The 18,690-nt window shown below is 45.0% G+C and overlaps 1 protein-coding gene across 1 annotated transcript in view; it reads left to right on the top strand.

The window, feature by feature from the left end:
* The first annotated feature begins 9,683 nt into the window (after nucleotides 1–9,683).
* Nucleotides 9,684–18,690, top strand: part of LOC120807852 (mucin-5AC-like) — a 34,716-nt gene continuing 25,709 nt past the window's right edge. The window contains exons 1-9 of the mRNA XM_078085417.1: nucleotides 9,684–9,765; nucleotides 9,923–9,982; nucleotides 10,098–10,359; nucleotides 10,441–10,555; nucleotides 10,659–10,749; nucleotides 10,832–10,938; nucleotides 11,556–11,778; nucleotides 12,322–12,447; nucleotides 12,595–12,712. Coding sequence (XP_077941543.1) covers nucleotides 9,687–9,765; nucleotides 9,923–9,982; nucleotides 10,098–10,359; nucleotides 10,441–10,555; nucleotides 10,659–10,749; nucleotides 10,832–10,938; nucleotides 11,556–11,778; nucleotides 12,322–12,447; nucleotides 12,595–12,712 — 1,181 coding nt within the window. The 5' untranslated portion in view covers nucleotides 9,684–9,686. The remainder of the gene's footprint in view (nucleotides 9,766–9,922; nucleotides 9,983–10,097; nucleotides 10,360–10,440; nucleotides 10,556–10,658; nucleotides 10,750–10,831; nucleotides 10,939–11,555; nucleotides 11,779–12,321; nucleotides 12,448–12,594; nucleotides 12,713–18,690) is intronic.

Genomic DNA, 18,690 nt, shown 5'->3' with positions numbered 1-18,690 from the left:
CTATAAGGGAACGAGTGGAGTTTCTTTATTTCTGTGTTAGAAATGTATAGGCGTATGTTGCCAGGCCTTGGCTACTCAAAGGCATAGCCTAAACTGGATTATTTCATGTAGATTAAAAGTTCATACTCGTGTTGTCAAATTTCACCATGACCCTGAAATGTCTCTTGTGTTATCATATGCTGAATGCAAGTAAAACTTCAAAACAAAATCACACTCTTCTGATTGGTTCAATCTACGAAACTGATATCCGCGGCCCTAAACAGGCTCCCTGCACTTATCCGGCAGCACCGTAAAGAATCTTGGAGTTATCTTCGACTAGGATGTGTCCTTTAATTCTCAGATAAAACAAACTTCATGAACTACCTTTCACCTTTCACCTACGAACTACCTTTCACCTTTCGCCTACGTAATATATATATAAAAAAACAGGCACTTCCTGTCTCAAAGGGATATTAGTTCATGCCTTTGTTACTTCTAGATTACTGCAATTCTTTATCATCAGGCTGCTCTAATAAGTCTCTAAACCTTTCTAGTTCATTCAGAAAGTTGCAGTATGTGTATTAACCAGAACAAAGAAAAGGGATCATATTACTCCTGCATTAACTCTTTAAAATCTCTTCATTTTGTGTTAATTACGAACCGTACTTCAGAAATCTTACCAAAAACCTATAAAAACCAGGTAATAACTGTTTTTTTACATGCACCAAATATTCCTGTTCATGTGCTATGGGGCAGTGTGTCCCATAAAAACCCAATAGATAAAGATGTACCAAATGCACTGTGTATCTGTCATGAAAAATACTGGCATATGCCTTATTTGCAATATGTTTCATTTGAATAGGGTCTAAGAATATGATGGGTATATTTGCTAAATTTAATTTGGAACATGGTAAATTTCTGAATGATAGTGGAACATGAGTTTGCATATAAACTTCAAAACCAGTGAACCATAGGTGAGAAATATGCTGACTTACTGGCAAGGCTACTACGATTTCTTTCTCTGGTGAGATCTCCCTCTAGTTTTTTACTCCTGGGGTTTTGCTCTCTCACCAGCACCACTCCTGTTAGACAAACAGTAACATCGCCCAGAGCTATCAGTCCAACCTGATACACTGATACTGTTCATAAACCTAAACATGTGGCATATCTCTCTAGCATGGCAAGAGCAACCAAACCTGCATTGCAGAACCAGTGTGACATTGACATTTTAGTTAAAAAAATACACAGTTTGAAGTAAAGTAAACCAGTATTTGGTCAAATGGTAAGATATTTAATCCCTACGACAATGATTGATGAAAGCTGTTGCTCGTACAGCATCTGCAACATGGAGTACAACCAAATCTTTATCCAGTGGCAGAGCAGAGAGAGAGTTTATCCAGTAAATCAGTGTTGATCCTTTTGCTAAAAACTGGGCAAGAACATCTGGTATATTGAATGGAAGACAAATATATGCAGCAAGCAGTGAGCATTTCCACAAACAACAAACAGTTGTTTATTAAGGTAATGCAGCAAGATGCTAACTGTCAGTCATCTATAATAATTACAAGATATGAGCTGCTGCTTTATTTTTGTGAGGTTTGGGGAATAATAGATAATTGCCTAAGTCTGTCTTCATTCTGTTCTGGTTGCCCATTTACACCCATAATAAATGTAGTTATTGAATCAGTAGTTAATGAATCAGTGTTTGTCAAACCCAATCAATTGTCTCTTCATTGATTAATTCTTCATTTCCTGTATGAGTCTTTATTCTTTTTAAGTCTACTTGCTTACTTTCTAAATAAACGCTAAAAAGCAGTCTATGTTTCAGTCATGAATTGACCATAACAAACACCATGTTTGGATGTTCATAAGCGTACGTGGTACCAGAGCACCCTAAGCTAAAGAGCGATGATGATTTTGTATTTTGTAATTGTCGTCTGATCTGAAGTTGGGAACAGGAGTCAGCTGATCATCACCTGGTGGTGAGCTGGGTCAGAGGATTGGGGAAAACTTGGGATCGACTTGGTAAACCCAAGCCCGTAGTGCGGGTGAACTGGGAGCGTTTCGAGGAGGCCCCGGACCAAAAGATTTTCAACTCACACCTCCGACAGGGCTTCTCTCGCATTCCTGTGGAGGTATAGGACATTGAACTAGAGTGGTGTATGTTCAAAACTTCCATTGCTGAAGCTGTGGCGTTGAAGTCTTATGTGCATGAAGGGGTGCTAACCCTCCAAACACTGGAGTGGACACCGGGGGTCAGGCAAGCTGTCCGACTGGCAAGGAGGCCTTCTGGTTTATGATATCTGGTGGGACTCCAGAGGCAGTTGTATATGGCGTTATATTTGTGCCACAATCCTGAGCGCGTAATTGTAAGTTTTGAGCACAGAGAACTATATTTTAGCAAAGAAAAACATATTCCGTGCGCGCAGTTTACTCAGGTGCCCTCTCCACAAACTGGTTTTCTGCGCGCAGGCAGCCGTTGCTGCGCTCTCTCTCTCCACCTCTTCACGCTGCGCTCGCTCGACTTGCAGCAGCGTTACGTTTGTGCCACAAAACCAACCAATCAGAGAATTAAAGAAGGTCAATTGTGATTGGCTGTTGGTCTCCAATCACAACACTTCCTAAAGACATGACCGAAGCAATGATAAGAACAAGTGTTCTTAAGTGTTTTAATCCAGGCCATTAGCATTTAGCACAAATGCTGCAAACTTCAACAACTCGCTGAGCTTCCGCGATGCTGTAGGTAGTTCTACTAGCGTTGTGATTGGAGACCAACAGCCAATCACAATTGACCTTCGTTAATTCTCTGATTGGTTGGTTTTGTGGCACAAATGTAACGCTGCTGCAAGTCGCGTGAGCGCGTGAGTGAACCGTCGAGCGAGCGCAGCGTGAAGAGGTGGAGCGAGCGCAGCAACGGCTGCCTGCGCGCAGAAAACCATTTTGTGGAGAGGGCACCTGAGTAAACTGCGCGCACGGAATATGTTTTTCTTCGCTAAAATATAGTTCTCTGTGCTCAAAACTTACAATTACTCGCTCAGGATTGTGGCACAAATATAACGCCATAGTTGTAGTGTACCGACGGCGTTGGAGGGCGGCAGCTTCTTTCGTAAAGGAGGCAAAGCAGTGAGTGGGGGGGAGTTAGGGGTAGTTGTGGAGAAGGACTTTACTGTATACACAGTAAGGATGGATCACTATGCCCTCTTTTCTAGAGGCGGAGCTGGAGTATCACGCAGTCTACTTCAAAGTGCTGAATATGAGGGTTCGGCTGAACCAAGGATTGAAGAGGAACAATGCGATTTTGATGAAATCAAATCAATAGAATAAACACTTAAATGATAGGAACTGACGAAAGGAAAGCCCCCACCGATCCTGCCTGATCACCAAAACCTATTCGTAAAAATGTATACGAAAATCTTGAACATACAAATTCGTAGTGATACATACGAAATAAATACGGACTGCAACTGATGACGTCACCCTATTCAAAGTGAACGGGGACCTGCACCCCGTAAACACACTTCGTGAAGTCTAACGATGTAAAATGTGTTATGATTGCATTTTTAACGAGAAATCAATGTTAACTTGTAAGAATACTATACTAACCCTAACCCCCTCAAAAAATCCAACATGGCGGAGAGACGTTCACTCAAGAATCCGCCATGGTCCGCTATGTTGTTCACTCAAGGGGCGTGGTTAACCACCGCCAGTTCGTATGTATTGTTACGAATTTGTGTGTTCAAGATTTTCAAATACATTTTTACGAACAGGTTTTGGAGATCACGTTGACCGATCAGGCAATATCCATCTGCTCCAGAAGGCGGTACGAGGCCAGGTAATGCTGCTATCGGCGGCTAAATAACAAAATCACGATTACCAATGTGACACCATGGTACTATAAAGCCAGGTGTTACGCGTAACTCACCCACGGATCTGCGGGTACAACGTCAGTGCAGGACGTGTGAGTTTGGCTGGATAATATGAGCAGCAGGGGCAGTACTGCATTTGCTTTTGGTTTGGGCTTCTGGTAAGGATGCCCCCTCGGCGCCTCCACAAGAACGTGTTCCAGGCACGGCCAGCTGGCCCGGGGGAAGGTCCAGGACTAGGTGGGGGAATTTCATCTCTTCACTGGCCTGGAGACTCCTTGGGATCCTCTTGTCGAGCTCGTAGATGTGTCCTGGAAAAAGGAAGTTTGGGGTCCCGTGCTGGAGCTGTTGCCCCCGCGACCCAACCCTGGATAAGTGGTTGAAAATGAGATGAGTCTGTGTTTCAAGTGCCTTTACACAGCTCCAGGGTGAAATCTTACATGCACTATTTATTTGAGTTTTAAGGCGTCACCATCAATTATAACATGCATACCAATATTAATGTCTTAATATTTATTTTGAGAATCACTGTCTCTGATTTGTTAATAACACATGTATTGTGAATTCACCAGTAAACCATCTCTAGCTAATTGTCTTAATTGTAATGAAAGACTACTTACGGAGACAAAAATAGTTGGTTACTCCTTGAGAGGTACTCCACCAGTAAGTGTTTTTGAGCTGTGAATGTGAATGACTGTACTGTACTAATAAACATACCAACAGAAACATGCATGCAGCTTATGATAATGATAATAAGACATTTTATTGTGAAGCACTTTACAGTAAAGATGTAGTTGTATCCCTATATTAAATCCATGTCCTTGTTCAATGGCCAGTCCAACTATACATAGAAAATAACTAGGTGCTGTAATGATTTATTTATCCTTCTGTGTGGAGTTCACATGTTCTCCCCATGTCAGAGGGGGTTTCCTCTGGGATCCCTAGTGTCCCAAGGTGTGAATGTGTGTGACTGTCGCTCTCCTGTTAACCTCACCCAAAGTCACCTTGGATCGTCTCAATAGGATAAGTGGCTCGGATGATAAATGGATTTCTCAGCAAAAACAACAAATTAAAGGTGATTATAACAAGAATTGAATAATAGTAATGTATTGCAGTGCATTTTATAATGTGGGGTGTGGGTGTCACGTGTTGGTCAGTCCTTAGCAATTCAGTGTGGCTGCCTGCTGTAACTTTGATAATGTTGACATGTTGCATTGTGTTGCTAGTACACACCTGACAGCAGTGAACAATAGAGGTAGCAGGTTAGCTGTGATTAATGAAAATGTATGTGTCATTGGAACTTGAGTATTAGTGAAACTGTTACTCACAAGAGAGAGAAAGTTCGCCAAGCTACTTCCCTTTCTGATGGAAAAGCGGGAGCTCTCAGGAGACTGGGGTGGTTATGATGGATATTGTAATGACGTCCTGCAAAAGTTGCCTTGCTATCACATTTATTGCATTGTCCTCTGATCAAGAAAATATTGTCTATGCTACCAAGACAAGCAATGAATAGACAAAGACAAGAAACAAAGTTAAATTTCATCACATCAATGCAGCCTATTTGGAGTCCACAGATGTCATATTATAACTTTGCAAAAGAGAAAAAAACATTAAACCAAAAATAGGCCGTTCAAAGTAAACACAAGATCACATTCTTATTTATGTGCAACTATGTGGGGGAGCATGCCTGTTATTCTTACCATTCCACCTATGCAAAATACATCTTGAAGAAAACCGGATGCACTGAAATAGCAGTCGTCTGTTAGGCCAATGCTTATAAAAATCTATGTTCAGCCCCTCCTCTTATTATAGAATTTCATTTTGTCTTCTTTTTGTCTCATCAATTCGGACCCCTTGTGGGGAGTCATACAGGCTTTTCTCTGTTTTGGCCCCGATGACAGAATAAGTTACTGCACGTCCTCGGAAAATCTCCTTTTCGACAAAACCTCCATGTACAGTATTTGCACTGACTTAATAATAACAATAATAATAATACATTTAATTTGTACTTTATATTCAAGAAAAAGTGCTACATGATAAAACTGTTAAGTGCTAACAATAAAAACACACAGAGAGTTTGAAAACAAAAAACTAAACGAGTTCACTAAAAAGCTCTCCTAAAAAGGTGGGGTTTTAAGGCTGTCTTGCCAAACTAGCCTAGATCCTTCTGATTTAGTGGAACGCGGTCTTCAGTGTTGATGAAACATGGCCAGCCCGGAGAGAGTGGTTAATGACCTTTGTGATTTTACCAGGGCTGTGGGGAAGGGGTCCAGGGCACAGGTGGATGGTTTCATCTTTTTGATGATGTCCTCAACTTCTCGCTGTGAGATGGCAAAAGAACAGCTGAGAGGTTGGAAAATCCCAGGCTGTGGGTCAGCAGTCGGGACAGGCAGTGTAGAGAAACTGGATAGCAGGGAGCGGATGGTGTCTACTTTTTTTCTGAAAAAAGTGATGAAATTGTTGCACCTCTCATCTGTGGCTTCTGAATGAGAGTGAGTTTGCGGTTTAAGGATGTCATTTATGGTAGAGAAAAGTTGCTTGGAGTTGCCAGGGCTGTTATTGGTAATGTTGGAATGGAACTGTGAACGTGCATCTCTCCAGGACTTATTGGCTTTGTCCACTTTGTCCAAAAATTGAGAAAATGACATTCTGTAAAATTCCTAATTTAGTCTACACCATTTATTCTGTTGCAGACTCAGATGTTGAAATGACCACGGGTGTATGTTGTATGTTGTAATCAATCAATGCACACCAGAATGCAGGTCTAGTGCATTTTATGTTGGAATACACATTTTTGGTTTGGGTTTATGAAAAAGGACACTAAGACAAGACCAGAGATACAACACATTTAATAGGATTAGTTCAGTCAGTGCAGTTCTAATTGAATTAATTGAATAAAATGATCATTTACTGTTTGAACTGAATATTCTATGAGTAACTATTCAACCATTGCAACTGGCTTGCAGTCTGTCACATAGAAGGGAGACGGACCGAATTGAAATCCACAAAAGATTTGAATTCACTCAAGTAGTTACAGAGTGGGAGTCTCCACTTAACAGAAAATAACATTTAGTTTTTCCTGTATTCACTACATAGTAATGACATTTACATTTACCTTCCAAAATAATATAACATAATTGAAAAAAACGTAACAATGTAAAATAAAAGTAGCCAACATATGCGGCATATCCCTACTTACTACTTATATTTACTTATATTGATTAGTAAAATACTTCTGGATGACATAAATGTATCTTTCCAATGATTTTATTTTATACCTATACATAACTTAGACCAGGTGCAAGCACCGAAATCTCAACCCAGTGTTCACTGTTGGTTTAAGGAGGTGAAAGTTGTCCAAACATCCAATCCACGTCACATTTCAGCGTGACTCAGAGAATTCTAATATTGTGCAACATTTTAATTTTACAATCAGTTGAGAGGCAAAGTTACCACTGAAGACAGCTAGTGATCGTTTGATCAGCATGTGTGTGTGGGTTCTTTGACGCATTATTATCGCAATAACATGCTAGGGGGCGGGGCTGATAAGAGGGGTATCTTCACGCGTGTTAACCAATAAAAACATTTGGGGGCGAGCCTTAGGCTGCTCTTCCTCACAACTGAAGAAAGGTACCAAACTCTTTTATGGACATTTTCATTTTGTATCTCTTCCAGTCAGCAGAGTTTATAAAACCAAATTTATTAATCACTCGCACCACTGAAAGTGTGTGTTTTTGACTGAGATTCTCCAAAATGAACCCAGTATAAGCATGGACTTCAGAGACTAAAGTCCCTACACAGTAAATCCCAGCTGTGTACTTAGAGCTGGACCACTTCACTCTAACATAAAGATGTCGTATGTGTACAGACTGTAAAGCCCTCTGAGGCCAATTTGTAATTAGTGATTTTGGGCTATACAAAATAAAATGAATTGAATTGAATTAACAGGGACACATGCAACTGAACATATATTATTGATAGCTAGATATCTATCTAGTTATCAATAAGATAATCTGTTGATAGACTGGTTAAGTTTCTCCCCGATTAAAGAAACATATTATCCGTAGAGGCTAACATACTTTTCAATAACAAACGTTATGGCAGTTGAGATTTACAAGAAATATTTTAACTGCTACTGTGTAAAGGGGGAAGTACCTTAAGTGTTTGCACATATAAAAATGCGCAATACACTACTTTTGAATCATTATTCAATTTTGCACATTACAATGCAATTATTGTGAATAATCAGGTTCAATATTTGTTTATCTGGCACTAGTATAAATACATATATAGTGCTGTATCAGTGCTGTGCAGTGAGAATAAGCTTAAATCCCAATTAAAAACCAATCTCATCTAATTTTAGCAGCTAATGTTTTCGTTTTACAGGATCTCTTATGAAACAACACCAGTCAAATAGCACGACTGAAAACAATCACTGATTTGCGTTGATTTGTAAATGGCACAGTGACACCCATGCTGTGGTGCAGTACACAGCAGGGCCCCTTTCAGAAAGCTTTCATATCTAATTCGGGTAGATGGTGAAACAATACTAATGGATATATAATGAATACAAGTAATCTGTGCTTTCCATTCATGTTGGGTAACTATTGAGTCTTTCTATTGTTTAAGATGACTGCTTGTGATAAGCAAACAAAAGACAAGAACTGTTAATCACTCGTACATAAGAACACACCTTGAATGGGTTGAACCTTCTATCGTTTGAGTCCAAATGTGATAAAGCAATGCCAATGTCTTTATTTATCTGTTGCCATGTGTTCCGTCATTGCTCATAATAGTCGTCTATTATTCCCAAATGTCTGAATCACACTTGATAGTTGAGGGTGTTTCCTAGTCGGACCTTGAATAATGCCAAAGCTGTTTCCTGTAAGCTGAAAAGTCTGAAAAGGAAGAACTTCTGATCTTCCTCTTCCCTGGGCTATGGCAGATTAATTCATCTTCTGAAATACAGGACACATGTTTGGGTTTTGAGTTTCAAACAATGGTTATCCCAAACTGTTTTGAAAAGGTTTAGTTCAACCACCTACAAAACAGCACTTCCTTCTGGTGGTGTGGCTCATTGTGGTTTTTGCTTGATGGTGTGTTGTTGACATCAAAAATAAAGGTTGACAATAGGTGTGGTCGGGGTCCCATGGTAAGGGGAATAGAAAGTCCCCCCCTTCCATACTTTACACTTGATTCAGCGTCACAGCTGGTATGCGCTCTGTTTTTGATTCAGTTGAATGGAACTAGTTCAGTTGTCATCATTTGACCTCCGTATGAAACTAGCGATAGTTTATAGAGGGGATTTGCTAACCCTAAACATCAGAATCAGTGGAATACCATGACACTGTGGATCAGACAAAGTCAGGCATGGAGTTGCCAACTTTTAAGGATTACTTGCTCGAAGCCCAGAGCCACAGTCTGTTCTGGTAGTAACTGCCTTTGTTTGAATACTATGGATACTTGTATGATGTATTTCACTGTATTTCACTGTATGAACAAAGGACACATCACAAGTAAAGGATCATGTAAAATCGTCATAATAGTCTGGCCGTCATGGTGCACATGGATTCCACATCAGTGAAGGCTGTGGGGTTTAGGTGCTAGTTTGTGCCAGCAAAGTGTGAGGCGGACATCGGTTCGGATGCTCTGTAACCTCGCCCTTCATTTAAATCAGTTATACAAAACGTAGTGGACCAGGGACAATGGAAATAAACTGAACGCAAGCAAAACCATGTCATGAATCACCATATCAAGCTGTGAAATTGCCACTCCCTCACCTGCCAAGTCCTTGCCCTGTGATATAAACAGCTGGGCCTCCCTTCTAAGTTCCTCAGACATCCCATGGAGGAGCAAATGGCGATGGCTAACATGTGGCTGCTACGGCTGGCCTTGACCGCCGTTGTAGCTACTTGGCACAGCGGTACATTTACTACATTATCTTTGGCAGCCTAGCGATATGAGACTTTTAACAGTTGAATCTATGTGCTACAGCGTTATTTTGCTTTAATGCAATTTTGTATTTGATTATTGATTACTCAAAAAATAACTTGACTAATAACTTTTACTTCTTTTAACAGAGGCAAAGTTTGCTGTGAATGTGATCCCCTCCATGTCCCTGATTCCTGAGAAAATAACAGGTGAGCTTGCTTGTTGTTGATCAGTAACTTCAAAATGTGTGAGAATGCATTCATCTTGGTGAAAAGTGTATGTAATTTGTGTCCGTTCTTGTGCTTTAATTCCCTGTCTTTACAGGCGTGAGTCCCATCCACAACGGCCAGGTTTGCAGTACATGGGGCGACTTCCACTTCAAGACCTTTGATGGAGATGTTTTCCAGTTGCACTCTACTTGCAACTACGTCCTGACCTCTTCATGCCGGAGCAGTTATCAAGACTTTAACATTCAGATGAGAAGACAGGATGCTGGCGGCCATCACACCATCAAAAGTATCAGCATGATGCTGGAGGGCACTGTGGTGGAGCTGTCTGAGGGCTCTGTGATTGTTGATGGCAAATCGTAAGTGTTTCCTTAAAACTCTGCCCTTTCTACTCTGGATATTGCATCAAAGTAATGGGACTTACACTTTTATTTTTGCAGCGCGATCCTACCATTCAGCCAAGGAGGGGTGCTCATTGAGAAGACTCCCACCTACATCAAAGTCAAAGCAAAACTGGGATTAGTTGCAATCTGGAATGAGGAGGACTCTTTTCTGGTAGGATTGATGCTCAGTTATTTTTTTAAATTACTGTCAAAGCTTTGAATTAGTGGGACAGAGTGAGGCTGCCTCCTAAACAATTCTTTTTTTTTCCTCACAGGTTGAACTAGACCTGAAGTACAAGAACCAAACATGTGGTCTTTGTGGAGACTTTAACGGGGTTCAGCTCTACAACGAATTCTACAATCATGGTACACTTTGACCCACTTTAACAAAACAGTCAGTTGAGGCCACAAAACTGTAATTTTTACGATTTTTTTATGGTTCAAACAGGTGTTCAAATATCCCCGGTGGATTTTGCTAAGTTCTGGAAAATGGATGGTCCAACTGAAAGCTGCTCTGACTACACACTGGATTCAACTCAAAGCTGCAACAACATGGTGAGGCTTCACTCAGTTAAATATGGAATGTTCTATACAATACAACATCATTATTACACCACCGGCAGTCCCTGAGGTCTCAGCGGTCGGCGTCAGGGCCGGCTGAATGAATGCTACTAAAGTTAAGTTTTCTATTGTTTCAATGCTGCCATGTGCCAAGTGGGTTTCATTTAGCGGCTACATAATAAAATGCAGAATCCCATATTTAAAAGTGCTTGTAAATTTTTTTAATTCAGTAATCCTCACCAAAACCCATCGTATCGGTCATGGTCAAAAAAATGAGTCCTTCTGTATGAAATATTTGTAACGCTGAATTCAATTCAGTATTATTTAAATACTTTTTTAATAATGTTCCGCTTGGTGGGTTATTGCTGCAAAGAGCCGACGAGCCACTGTGTGAATGCTCTGAAGCACAGCAAGAGGTTTAAAGGTGGTCTCGTAGTTCATTGCAATTTTTCTTGTGTGTCAGCAGAAGCGTTAAATAATCCTCAGCCACCACCTGGTCATACATTAGGTTCAGCTAATGCGACATTGATAAGCTGTATAGCCTCCGTTACAAATTTGACGTAAATGATGGAGCTATTTTTCAGATTCTCTCACTTCCTCTCGTCCTGTAGAAACCCCTGTGCGAGCAGATCCTTACGGGGCCGGCCTTCAGCAGCTGCCACGGTCTGCTCGACGTCGCCTCCTTCACCTCTGCCTGTGTTGCAGACCTCTGCCACTGCACCGCTAATGGCCACGCAGATCCCTTCTGCCTGTGCAACACTGTGTCCGAGTTCTCCAGACAGTGCAGCCATGCTGGTGGAAAACCAATGAACTGGAGAACCGAGGAGCTCTGCTGTGAGTAGCCTCATTAAACACTAAATATGGAATATCCCACTCGTAGGATTAGGATTTGAGTAAAGAAAAAAAAAACCTGAAATGTTCACTGGGACCTATTTTCCCATCATTACCGAATTTTGTAAAGTAATAATAATAATTCAACAAAGCTTATTGGAATAGCTGATGAAAGACGTCATGAACCTTGACATAGAGCTTTGGTTAAACTGCTGATCTACGTCTGGCCCCTCCGCCAACAATAAGTCAATTGATCTCATCATCCGCTAAATTAGGAGCCAACTAATGACTGTGTTTGCTGGAGAAATCTGTTGAATTAGTTATGTACAGTCTTGAATTTTATGTTATGTAACACACCCTTACACAGACCAAACAATGAAGTGCGAGTGAGTAATCATAAAGCATGAGGCCCTTTGTTACATATAGTCCACACCTTCTCTCAGCTCAGGTGTACTGTGGTGGGACAGTGTGGACCGGAAGCTGGCTACAATAGTAAAGTTTGTTAGTGAAGATCTGAGAGCTTAAGTAAACGTGATGTATTCACAGGGAAGTCATGTCCCAATAAAATGGAGTACAAGGAGTGTGGGAGTCCCTGCGCTGATACCTGCTCCAACCCAGAGGCAAGCCACACCTGTGACAACCACTGCACCGATGGGTGCTTCTGCCCCACAGGTACAGCAGAGTGACACACACATGCGCACATGCACACACACACACACACACACACACACACACACACACACACACACACACACACACACACACACACAGATGCACAAAGGCTATGTTACAGCAGTGTGTCTCTTTCATCACTTTCAGGCATGGTACTGGATGATGTGAATGGAAAGGGTTGTGTCCCAATGAACGAGTGCTCCTGCAGCTACGACAGCAAGATCTATGGACCTGGAGAGTCCTACTCCAGTAACTGCAAAAAATGGTATGATATAAACTGTGCCTGTATGTTTGTATGTTAAAGCAACGTGATCTCCAAAACCTGTTCGTAAAAATGTATACGAAATATTTGCCATAGAAATTTGTAACAATACATACTAAGCTGGTGGTTAACCACCCCCCTTGAGTGAACGTCTCTCCGCCATGTTGGATTCTTGAGTGAACGTCTCTCCGCCATGTTGGATTTTTTGAGGGGGTTAGGATTAGTATTGTATTCTTACAATTTAACATGGATTTCTCGTTAAAAATGTAATCATAACACGTTTATTTTACATCGTTAGACTTCACAAAGTGTGTTTACGGGGTGCAGGTCCCCATTCACTTTGAATAGGGTGACGTCATCAGTTGCCAGTCATTTTTACAAACAGGTTTTGGAGATCAGGCTGGTTAAAGAAATTTTACAATTTTATTAGTTTTCAAGAAAAAGCACAGTGAGTATGTTTTATTCCAGTTTGAGGACAAACCCTAAGATGCAGATAAGTCATGTTTTCAGATATAAAGTAAATGATACTAAAAATTAACATTGTAACACCATCAAGAACACACGCATATTGGTTTCCCCCAATCCCAAACCACTCACTCTCCATCAATGACAGGTGTCATGTGCTCATTAGTAAAACACTGCCAGACAAAGTACTGAATCGACTGTTGCACAACATATTAAGATAAATTAAAAAAATAGAAGTATTTGAGTTAAAGGGTCAACACATCCTCGTACCTCAGAGGGTGCATTAAACTTATTTGACTTATGGGTTGGGTTGTGTTACTATTGACTCAACACACACACATAACTCGCTTAACTAATGTTAGCTCTGGAGGTGGACAACAGATGAAAGGGAAATAAGGTTTTCAAACTTCTCTGTATGTCACGGTTACTGATACCGGAGTACGGGAGAACCCAAATGCACGACTCGTACACGATGGACAAGACAGGAGGGTTTTAATCAAGGTTCAGGCAGGGTCAAAACCGGGAGATCCGTCAGGAGGCAAACAAGTCCAGAGGGGCAGGCAGGTAATCCGTAGACGAGGACAGGCAGGGTCAGAATCAGGAGGGCACACAGACAGGCAGACAAATCCAAAACGGGGCAGGCAGGTAAATCGGGGTCGAGGAACAGACGAGGTCGGAATCGAGAAAAACAGGATGGCTTCGGGAAACGCTGGAAAACTTTGTAGAACACACAAGACAATCTGGCAGTGAGCAACAGAATGTGACTGGCTTAAATAGTGAGTGACTGACGAGGGAAGGCACCACAGGTGAGGGTGAGGAGAACCAGGTGCAGGAAATCAGGTGACGAGGTGGGAGGATCTGAAATGACAGGAGAGTTAGTGAACATGCAGTGGAGATGAATAGACTATGATGTGAACACCCAGTGAAGATGAAAAATAAACTATGATGTGGACGTATGTGTGACAGAACTCCCCCCTCTAGGGACGGCTCTCGACGTCCCACTGGGCTGGTCCGGGTGTGCTCTGTGGAAGTCCCTGATCAGGGAAGGGTCTAGTATGTGGCGTGACGGGACCCACAAGCGCTCCTCTGGGCCGTATCCCTCCCAATCCACCAGATACTGCAGCCCCCTACCCCGTCGACGAGACTTGAGTAGGCGCCGGACCGTGTAAGTTGGGCCCCCGTCAATGAGCTGGGGGGGCGGAGGGGGTCTGGAGGAGGGTTGAAGTGGACTCTCCAGGACAGGTTTTAGCCTGGAGACATGAAAGGTGGGGTGGACCTTCATGGCCCGCGGCAACTGGAGTCTGACTGCTGCAGGGTTGACGACCCTGGAGACTGGAAAGGGACCCACAAATCGAGCCGCCAACTTCTTGGACTCCACTCTGAGTGGAAGGTCCCGGGCGGACAACCAGACACGTTGTCCCGGGACGTAGCAGGGTGCCGGGGTGCGACGTCTATTAGCCGACCGTTGATACCGGTCCGAGGTACGCAGGAGCGTGGAGCGGGCTTGCTTCCAGGTGCGCCGACACCGCTGAATGAACGCCTGGACAGAAGGGACGCTTGCCTCCAGTTCCTGCTCCGGAAACAGCGGAGGTTGGTATCCTCTAGAACATTGGAAAGGTGAGAGCCCGGTAGCCGAACTGGGGAGTGTGTTGTGGGCATACTCGACCCATAGGAGTTGCTGGGACCAAGAGCGGGGGTTGCGGGAAGAGATGCAGCGTAGAGAAGTCTCCATCTCCTGGTTCATCCGCTCTGCCTGACCGTTGGACTGTGGGTGAAATCCAGACGATAAGCTGACTGTGGCCCCCAGTAGCCTGCAAAACTCAGACCAAAAATGAGAAGTGAATTGTGGCCCCCGATCGGAGACCACATCGACGGGCAGACCATGCAGGCGGAACACCTTCTGTAATAGCAATTCTGCTGTCTCTTTAGCAGAAGGCAGCTTAGGTAGAGGGATGAGTTGAGCAGACTTGGAGAAGCGATCAATTACCGTTAGAATAACTGTGTTACCGTCAGATGGGGGTAGGCCGGTTACAAAATCCAAGGCAATGTGGGACCAGGGACGATGAGGGATGGGCAGGGGGTGAAGAAGGCCGGATGGAGCCTTGTGAGAGGGCTTATGCTGAGCGCAGATAATGCAGGCACTGACGAATTCTCTAGCGTCCTTCTCCATGGTGGGCCACCAAAACCGTTGTTTCAGCAGAGCTAGCGTGCGGATCACTCCCGGGTGACAAGCCAGGCGGGAAGAGTGACCCCACTGCAGGACCTTTGAGCGCAGATTCGCTGGGACAAACAGAAGGTTATCGGGGCAGGCACTCTGTGCCGGTTGCGCTGTATGAGACTGTTTTACTTCCTCTTCCACCTCCCAGGCCACTGCCCCAACAACACATTCAGGGGGGAGAATGTTCTCCGGACTCTGAACGCAGCTCCTGGACTGGTACTGACGGGACAGGGCATCAGGTTTGGCATTCTTCGTGCCCGGCCGGTAAGTTAGAGTAAACTCGAAACGGTTAAAAAATAGAGCCCACCTTGCCTGTCTGGAGTTCAACCGCTTGGCAGAGCGAATGTACTCTAAGTTTTTGTGGTCAGTCCATACCATAAACGGCTGGTCAGCTCCCTCCAGCCAGTGTCTCCACTCCTCCAGTGCAAGCTTTACCGCCAATAACTCCCGATCCCCGATGTCATAGTTCCTCTCCGTGGCAGACAGTTTCCGGGAGAAGAAGGCGCATGGATGAACCTTCTGATCTGTAGACGACCGCTGCGAGAGAACTGCTCCTACACCGGTGTCCGACGCATCCACCTCCACCACAAACTGGCGAGCAGGGTCTGGGAAAACAAGGATAGGGGCAGAGGTAAAACGTGTTTTCAATTCCCCGAATGCCCTGGCCGCTACCGAGGTCCACTGAAAGGGCACTTGTGGGGAGGTTAGAGCGGTGAGAGGAGCAGCCACAGCACTGTAGTTCCGAATGAACCGCCGATAGAAATTGGCGAAGCCCAAAAAACGCTGCAGTTCTTTGCGGGTGGAGGGTTGGGGCCAGTCTGCCACCGCCCTGGTCTTCGCAGGGTCCATCTGAATATTGCCGGCTTTGATGACGAAGCCCAGAAAAGATACTTCCGAGGTGTGGAAACTGCATTTCTCTGCCTTAACGAAGAGGTGATTCTCAAGGAGTCTCTTGAGGACTTGCCGTACATGTATCACATGCTCCTGTGTAGACTTGGAAAAAATCAAAATATCGTCCAGATAGACAAAAACACAGACATTGAGCAGATCGCGGAGAACGTCGTTTACCAGCCCCTGGAAAACAGCTGGGGCATTAGTGAGGCCAAATGGCATGACCAAATATTCATAATGTCCACTGGGAGTGTTGAAGGCCGTCTTCCACTCATCCCCCTCTCTGATCCTGACCAAATGATACGCGTTGCGTAGATCTAGTTTGGAAAATACAGTTGCCCCTTGTAGCAACTCAAAAGCAGATGAGATGAGTGGAAGTGGATACCTGTTTTTGATGGTGATGTTATTGAGTCCCCGGTAATCAATACAAGGTCGCAGGGATCCGTCCTTCTTGCTCACAAAAAAGAACCCCGCGCCGGCCGGGGATGACGACGGTCTAATGAGACCGGCAGCCAAGGAGTCGCTGATGTACTTCTCCATAGTCCTAGTCTCAGGGGCCGACAGAGAGAATAGTCGCCCTCTTGGGGGCGAGGTGCCCGGAAGGAGGTCTATAGCACAATCGTACGGGCGGTGAGGCGGTAGTGAGGTGGCCCGAGCCTTGTTGAACACCTCCTTTACATCGTGGTAATCCTCGGGTACGCCCGTGAGATCTGGGGACTCAGGAGACACGGAGCGGCTAATGGCAGACGCCGGCTTTAAACAAACCGCGTGACAGTGAGGACTCCACCCAAATATAGTCCCAGTAGCCCAGTCAATGTGCGGATTATGCCTCCTAAGCCATGGAAACCCCAAAATGACTGGTTGTTGAGGTGCATGAAGTACATGAAAGGTGAGTGCTTCACTGTGGTTACCTGACATCTCCAAGCGCAGCGGGGTGGTTTGATGAGTCACCCTGCAGAGTAGCCGACCGTCCAACGCCGTGGCCCGGATGGGTCTTTCCAAAGCGATTTGCTCAATCCCCATCTTGAAGGCCAGGTCTTGGTCGAGGAGATTGGCGTCTGCACCCGAGTCAATCAGAACCGGAACAGTGTAGCTCTTATCCTGGAAAAACAACTGGGCACGGATTTGGGGTCGAGAGGGCATTTCTAATCTAACTTCCCGGCTCACCAGCGCCCTCTGGTTGACTGGTGAGCCCTGTCTTTTACTGGACAAGCGTTCACATAATGACCGCTTTGACCGCAGTACATGCATTGGTTGGCCTGCAGGCGGCGGTGCCTTTCAGCCGGAGCGAGTCGAGCCCGTCCCAGCTGCATTGCCTCTGGCCCCGCGATAGACTCAGAAGGTCCACCCTCGGTTGGTGCCCGTCGCGGTTCCGGCCACTGGCGCGGCGGTGATCCTGAAGCTGCGCAAGCGACCCTCTCTCTTCTCCGCTCCCGCAGACGGCCGTCGATCCGAATGGCGAGGGCGACCAGCTCGTCTAAACCAGCAGGGAGATCCCGAGCTGCCAATTCGTCCTTTACGCGGCTGGATAATCCGTGGTAGAAGGCATCGCGAAGCGAGGCTTGGTTCCAGTCACTCTCCGCTGCCATGGTGTGAAAGTCAATGGAATAGTCGGAAACGGATCGTATTCCCTGCTGCAGACCAAACAGTCCCCGGGCCGCCTCTCGTCCGGGAGTGGCATGGTCAAAAATCCTCTGCATCGCCTCGGAAAACGACGCGACGGAGGAACAGATAGAAGTCTGTTTAGCCCATTCGGCCGTTCCCCAATCCCTTGCTCTCCCTGTGAGCAAGGAAACAATGTACGCTACCCGGGACCTCTCGGTGGGAAACGCGGACGGCTGGAGCTCGAAGGCGAGCGAACACTGTACCAGGAACGGTCGACAGGAACCGGGAGCGCCGGAACAACGCTCGGGTGGAGGAAGACGTGCGTCGGACATTGGAGCGGAGGTGGGTGCTTGGGCAGCAGCGGGGGTGACGTCCGGAGTACGCGTCACCACGGCGAGGTTCCGCAGGTGGTCGCGGAGGGACTCCATGCTGCTCTCATGGCGGGCCGACATAGACTGCATGGCCTCAGCCATGAAGTGGAGCTGCTGCTCATGGCGCTGCAACATGTTGCTTGGATTCGGGGTTTCGGGCTCGGTACGTTCTTGGTCGGCTGGGTTCATGTTTGGCCAGATTGTACTGTCACGGTTACTGATACCGGAGTACGGGAGAACCCAAATGCACGACTCGTACACGATGGACAAGACAGGAGGGTTTTAATCAAGGTTCAGGCAGGGTCAAAACCGGGAGATCCGTCAGGAGGCAAACAAGTCCAGAGGGGCAGGCAGGTAATCCGTAGACGAGGACAGGCAGGGTCAGAATCAGGAGGGCACACAGACAGGCAGACAAATCCAAAACGGGGCAG

Source organism: Gasterosteus aculeatus, chromosome 12 (genome assembly GCF_964276395.1).
Source record: "Gasterosteus aculeatus chromosome 12, fGasAcu3.hap1.1, whole genome shotgun sequence".
In the NCBI taxonomy this organism is placed as follows: Eukaryota; Metazoa; Chordata; class Actinopteri; order Perciformes; family Gasterosteidae; genus Gasterosteus; species Gasterosteus aculeatus.
The sequence above is the reverse complement of the archived record's forward strand: the minus strand, read 5'-3'. Positions and strand labels throughout refer to the sequence as shown.